At 46.7% G+C, this 6,985-nt stretch overlaps 2 protein-coding genes across 2 annotated transcripts; both read left to right on the top strand.

The window, feature by feature from the left end:
• The first annotated feature begins 2,139 nt into the window (after positions 1-2,139).
• LOC117851845 (early nodulin-93) lies at positions 2,140-3,173 on the top strand. Its single transcript, XM_034733748.2, has 4 exons — positions 2,140-2,318; positions 2,456-2,517; positions 2,603-2,678; positions 2,789-3,173. Exons 1-4 carry the CDS (start codon positions 2,255-2,257, stop codon positions 2,932-2,934), a joined length of 348 nt encoding a protein of 115 aa, XP_034589639.1. The 5' UTR covers positions 2,140-2,254; the 3' UTR covers positions 2,935-3,173.
• Positions 3,174-5,228: 2,055 nt separating this feature from the next.
• Positions 5,229-6,223, top strand: LOC117851844 (early nodulin-93). The gene is made up of 4 exons (XM_034733747.2): positions 5,229-5,420; positions 5,561-5,622; positions 5,720-5,795; positions 5,905-6,223. The coding sequence occupies exons 1-4, from the start codon at positions 5,357-5,359 to the stop codon at positions 6,048-6,050; spliced, it is 348 nt and encodes a 115-aa protein (XP_034589638.1). The 5' UTR covers positions 5,229-5,356; the 3' UTR covers positions 6,051-6,223.
• The last annotated feature ends 762 nt before the right edge of the window (positions 6,224-6,985 follow it).

Raw genomic sequence — 6,985 nt, 5'->3', positions numbered from 1 at the left:
AATTATAATTCTTACAGGCATATATGCAGCCCAATGTTTGTGTTTACTTACAAATCAAAACCAGCGAACACGTTTTGTTGCTGAGCTCTATATGTTCCTCCTCCTATGAAAACTGAAAACGGGGCAAGCAGCACATAAAACACATACACCATGAGTTCAGATGCAGCGAAACAAATTTGAAAAGTAGTTTATGTTTAGCTTTGTTGTCAATAAGCTGTCTCGTTGAAGACATAAAATTATAAACATATAAACTGGATAAAGGCATAGGTGCAGTAATATTATATCTGAAAACCACGGCAGACAGAAAGGGGATAAGCTATCCTTTCCTGCTTGAGTGCGGCGCAAACTCAGGCAGCAGGTAGCCCACGGACCGAGACGCCGTGACGTCCGTGGTCTCCGCTGCAGGACAGAGCCGAGCCGAAAACTGGGAGCGCCACCCCGATTCCGCCCCCCAAAACTGAGGGCACAGCCGCTCCATGCCAGGCCGCAATCATCAGAAAAGCAAAATCCGTTGTGTCGGCCACTACTTGATTACCACTCTTTTCTTTTACGTAAATTTTACGTACACATTTCACCTTATCATGCATGCCCGTCTGGAACATCTCTAATTTACGGTCGCCGATCGATCTCCGACAAACGCACGTGGACGCCCCAACGTCCCGCTCCCACACCCCTGCAGCGTCCTGATGTCCCACAGCAGCACGTGGGCCCATCCCGCCGTCTGGAGCAAACATTTTAATAAAAAAAATCAATTTTTTTATAGCAATAAAAAGAATAAAAAGTTTTGAAACAAATTTTTTTAAAACAGCTATGGTTACTGACACGTCAAACTCCCAGCAGTAGTTGGGACTCTCTGACCCTTCGGCAGCACACAGATGCCAGGACCTACGACATGTCCCATGCAGGGTTTTCTCTTGGTTCCCGCAGTAAACTAAAACTGCGCTACGCGTGATTAGGCTTGGGAGTTGGGCATCCAACAGTTCAGTAATCTAGTTCAGTGAGGATCGGCAATCACAAATTAAAATACTGCCTTCATCAAGTGCATGGATTTACTTTTAACTTCTTTTTACTCTTGGCCGGTGACAAGCTGGTAGCAGAGTAATCGATCGATAGACCCCACGATATAAGGATCCTTGCGGATGTTACCCTTCAGTTGTCATCCTTACAAATGCGGCTATATATTTGTCATCCCTCTGTAGACGAAGCAATATATTTGTCATTTTTGCAGACCTGACGCGCCAACTCACCGTGCCAGCATGGATTCGAAACGTGAAATGATGAAAATACCCCCACCCTCTCCACTTTTCACTCCTTCTCAACGAAGCATTCTTTCTTTCCTTCTTTCCACATTCCACCGCAAGAAGTGGCTCGTTGGACCGCGGGGCTCAGCAGGCTCCGGCGAGCGCTGGCTACGGGGGGAGCGGCTGGGGGGGGAGGGGGCAAGCGGCGGCGGCCTCCCGATGAGTGCCACCCCTAGAGGTGAGCGGCGGCGGCCCAGCGAGAGCCGCCCCACGAGCAAGCGGTGGCGGCCCCTAACAAGTGCCATCCCTAGGGGAGCGGCAACGCGCCTCCTCGAGCTTGGCCGCCGTGCTGTGGTCCCCCCCCTCAACCATCCGTCGCCGCTACCTCTAGCTCGACCTCACACGCGTGCTCTCTTCCGCCGTCACCCTCAAGCGTGCCCCTAGCGGACGCCGTCCGCCGCCTTCCTTCAGTTCGCAAGCAAGAAGTGGCCAGAGGTTGAAGATGACCCTAACACGCGGGGCCCCATACATTAGTGCGCGGGAGGGAAGGAAAGAGATATCTAATAGGAGCAAAGCAGGGCATCATAGTCATTTACCATGCTCGATACATGCTGGCTTGATGAGTTGGCTCACTACATATGCAAAAATGGTAATTTTGTTGCTTCATTCGTACAGGGATTGTAAATATATAGATGTATCCGTAAGGATGGCAACGGAAGGAATACCAATCGATAATAAATAGTTAAATATCACCGTCGTACATGCACCATCCTCTGTCTGTATTCAGGTTCAGGCCATGCCGCGAGTGGATAGGAAAGAGGCACACCCGGTTTTCGCCCAAAACCAGGTCCGCGCCCGCCGGAACAACGCCCTCCGTCCTATAAATTCTCGGCCTCCCCTGCAGCGTCTTGCAACAATCCAGCGTCGTCCCTCCTCCTAGCTGCTCAGTGCCATCGCTACTCGCCCATCGTCTGCTTCATTCTTCTGATCTTCTCCAGCAAAAGAACAGGATCATGTCGACCGTGAGCCATGCATCCCTCGACCAGAAGCTTGCCCTCGCCAAGCGTTGCTCGCGAGGTATGTATGGATTCATACAAGGCACTTTGGAGTCTGGAGGCACATCCTCAGAGTATTTTCGGTTTCCTTAGCCGGTCTGAATGGCAACTGCTTTGTGCACTGATGCTTGAGTACGTACATGTCTGCATATGATGCAGAGGCGACACTTGCAGGAGCTAAGGCAGCAGCTGTAGCGACCATTGCCTCTGCGGTCCCCACCGTGAGTTCATCCCTTTCTCCTCATCAGTGTGCAATCGTGGTAACATAAACCACGTCAATGTCTTAATATTTTGTTCATGCTTCAGCTGGCAAGCGTACGGATGCTGCCGTGGGCGAAGGCCAACATCAACCCCACCGGCCAGGCCCTCATCATCTCCACAGGTCTGTTCTATTTCTGCACCTCTCTTGCTACTTCCACACCTGGGATGACCAACACCAGCCGAATAATCTGACTATAATCCGTTTAATTTGTTGGTGATGGCTGCTTTCAGTTGCCGGGATGGCCTATTTCATCGCTGCTGACAAGAAGATTCTGTCGCTGGCGAGGAGGCACTCGTTCGAGGAAGCCCCCGAGCACCTCAAGAACACCTCCTACCAGGGCACCGGCAGGCCGCACCCGGCTTTCTTCAGGCCATGATCGAGCTGCATCTTGATCAATAGTTACTACTATGGAGTTGATGAATAAGTACTACCGGCAGTCAATAACTCCAAAAGCAACCGATGTGCTCACAGCCTCAGAGGGAAATTGCAAATTTGAAACAGTGCTTGAGCCATTGTAACTAGCTTGTATTAGCTTTTCTCCGCCCTGTACTTCGTGTATCTGTATAACAGCTTGGCTAATTAAGCAGCAAACATCATCGTATCATTCTTCACAAATACTCCCTCCGTTCTTAAATATAAATATATAACGTTTAGGACAAGTTAGTAGTTCAAAAATGAACCAATTTGCTTATTCTAAACGTCATACGAACTAACTAAACGTCATAAACGTCATATATTTAAGGACGGAGGTAGTATATGGTTATTAAGATCTGAGAACTGGCTCAGAGGGCTTAATATTTGAGTGCAGGGACTTGGGAGCTAAAACTGAAGCTGCTACACTGCTGTCACACTCGTATGGGGCGACCCCTGTGGCCACTTGCATGCCAGATTGGTTCTCTTTCTCTACTTCTCCCTGAAAAGTAGCCATAGGGCATTGCAACCTCATCGGGAGGCGATGCGTATAAGTGTAGCCTATGCAGAAATACTGTAATACGCTATCAGATTTCAACTTCAACAGACACCCAAAAAATTGTTCTTTTTTTCTTGTAAGAAAAAAGAGCCAGCTTATTAGGATGACTTGACCATCATATCAACCCTGTTTCAAGTAGCACCATATTTAGCTTGACCATATTGTACTCCCTCGGACCCAAATTATTATTCGATTTGACTTTTCTAAATACATCACTTTTGCTATATATCTAGATATAAGTATATATCTCGATGCATGTTAAAATGTGTATCTAGAGAAGTCAAAATGAATAGTAATTTAAGTACGAGGGAGTACATGTTTTCACGGTCTCGAATAATATGTATCATATTTGACATCACATGGGAAGAGGCCCACCAACTATTGATCTATTATAGGTTCAGAAAATTTTATTTTAACTTCACGAGAAAACTGTTACAGCTAAAAAATATTTCGATTTCACAATAAAGTATTTCAACTTAACGAGAAAAATATTCTAGCCCCATTAGAATTTTTTTACAATACTTACAAAAATAAGAAAATATTTAAAAAAAATTGCTTCTAAATTTTCTCAAAAAGTTTTCTAAAAAAAGGAAAAATAAACACATGATGCAATCGGGAGCATAATCAAAATATATTAGAGTCCACTAACTTGTCCGAAAACATCTTGCATCTTGGTTGTCCTGACAAGATATAGAACAATCTAGAATGAGAAAATCTTTTCAAATTTGCTTTGCCGTACAGTTTGTGATAATGAAAAAGGTATGTCCATCATAATATCGACGCAGCTGCGGTAATTAACTTAGGTTAATTAAAAGTATTTAACACAGTTGATAGTTTTTGTACAGCTTTGTCTAAAATTATTGTTTTGAGCGCAACCTAAACAGTGGATAAGGCTATACTACGTACTGCTTGCTGCTGCTGCTGCTGCTGCGTACTGACGTAGAAAGACAAAAGATCTGAAAAGTGAAATCACAGCAGGGTGACGGTGCTGCAGATGTGCAGCCCACGGAGCGAGACGAGACGCTGCGTGCGACGTCCGCGGTTTCTGCCTCTGCGCAGCCGAAAACTGGGAGCGCCACCAATAATTCCGCGAGACCCTGGGTCTTGGTGGCTGCCGTGTGGGCCAGCTCACAGGTGTACTCCTACTACGTCAGAAAAGGACCTTTCCATGCATGCCCTGCACGTGTACAATATACAGCTCCATAGTAGCAAGGTTTACAGCCCTGTAAAAAAGTTACAGGCAGCCTTTTTGGTGAAATGTTTTGACTTGACCAATGGCTTGAGACAAGCAGCAAGGCCAAAGGCTTAGTTAAGGGCACTAACCAAGCCTCGTGATCATGATCGAACATCCAAGTCCAAGGCCGGTGACTCGACAAGAGCTACTAGCAGTGAAGTGAAGTGCGTGCCCCCTGCACATGCTGACATCCACCGTCTGTCCCTTTCCGCAAAGCTGCGAGTGGATGAGGAACAGCAATAATGCTAGGTTGCTTAGGATAAACCATACCAGTAGCCACATCGATGGAACGAGGAGGTGAACTGCACCTACCCGGAAGCCGGAACCATCGAGCTGCGCCGGCCACACTGACTGACATGGTTTCCGATGCGCCGGCCCAAAACCACGTCCTGCGCCCGCCCGCCGCTTCTCCCCTTCCGCCGATCGTTTGGCGCCCCTGACGCTGCCTATAAAATCCCGGCCTTCCCTGCGTCTTTGCAATCCATCCATCACCCTCCACTCCTTTCAGTCCCACCCATCAGCTACCAACACTACAAGAATATCGCTCCTTTCAGTTCCATTATATTCTTCGCTGCTACAAGATCGAATTCGAAGATGTCGACTGTTAGCCGTGCCTCCCTGGACCAGAAGCTTGCCATGGCCAAGCGCTGCTCGCGAGGTACACAATACATACACGATCTGCAAGTGCAAACACGAACAGCTAGCAGTAGTTGAATCTCTCAGGGTTTTTTTTTTTGTGCTGAACAAAGCCTGTCTCGAAGCTACGTACACTGACTGACGATTATTCCATGTCTGCAGAGGCAACCCTTGCAGGAACCAAGGCGGCAGCTGTGGCGACCATAGCCTCTGCGATTCCAACCGTGAGTTTATTTCCATACCATCAGTGTTTTTTTCCTCATCAGATGCAATCCTAGGTCTGTAGTAGCATCACACTCATCGTTTTGCTGCTGTTGTCAGCTGGCGAGCGTGAGGATGCTGCCATGGGCGAAGGCCAACATCAACCCCACCGGCCAGGCACTCATCATCTCCACAGGTGTGCGCTCAAACATCTTTCTTGCTCACCGCTTGGCATGAGTCGCAGCTCGACCAACAGAGTGTGCATAATCTGACTGATTTGTTTTGTTGGTGATGGCTGCTTGCAGTTGCTGGGATGGCCTACTTCATCGCCGCCGACAAGAAGATTCTGTCGCTGGCGAGAAGGCACTCATTCGAGGAAGCCCCCGACCACCTCAAGAACACCTCCTACCAGGGCGCCGGCCGCCCACACCCGGCTTTCTTCAGGCCATGAAACATCTTCGGAAATTGCTAGCACTTCATGCCGTCGATGCCCGAATAAAATATTACCATTAGCTTACTAATCATCGATGTAATGGCGAAGTGCTTCAATCGGTCACTGTAATTAGTTTATTTGTACTACTGGTGATCCAGTTCAAAAGGAATGCAACTTGATGTTACTGATCAGCTCTGAAATTCCGGTTCTTCTCTCAAACGCTACCAAGTATTCTCAAGTTTCAATATGATCAGCCACCGATGGCTAGCACAGTAGTACGTATGCTTCAACTCGACAGTATACGGTTACCACATGTTCTCAAGTATTCTCTGAAATTTGTGAGTAGCACCATTTTAAACATGTTCACGTTATTAATCAAACTCGGATCAACTCTCAGTGAAGGGAAAAAAGGAAATTCTATTCCACGCCCTAGCTAGTAGGCTTTCGACAGTATATGGTTACCACGCCTATATAATACATTTCCCTTCTACCCTCTCACGCTCACGCCTATACGTAACCTTCCCTTCTCCCCCTCTTCCTACTACGCTCACGCACTACAAAACAGAATCATACGTAGAGACACTATTTTAGTCTTGTAGAGACATTTTATACTGTCCCTACACAGTTATTTTCCATTATGTCATAGAGGTGCCACTACAAATAGTGTCGCTTTGAATAAAGAGATATTTTTATAAGTGTCCCTATATATATATATATATTAAGACAACTCGTAATGGCACAATATTATGTCTCTATATTCAACGTGACTAGAAATATATTGCAAAAATTTGGTAGGTTTTGGAGTGATGGGTATTTGAACTCAAGACCAAAAATTTGGTAGTTTTTGGAGTGATGGGTCTTTGAACTCAAGACCAATTTTTTGGAGTGATGGGTCTTTGAACTCAAGACCTCATGCTACATTGCTTAATGCTCCACCTACTAGGCAACTCAAC

Source organism: Setaria viridis, chromosome 4 (assembly GCF_005286985.2).
Source record: "Setaria viridis chromosome 4, Setaria_viridis_v4.0, whole genome shotgun sequence".
Classification (NCBI taxonomy): domain Eukaryota; kingdom Viridiplantae; phylum Streptophyta; class Magnoliopsida; order Poales; family Poaceae; genus Setaria; species Setaria viridis.
Note: the sequence above shows the minus strand (reverse complement) of the source record. Positions and strands in the feature narration are given on the sequence as shown.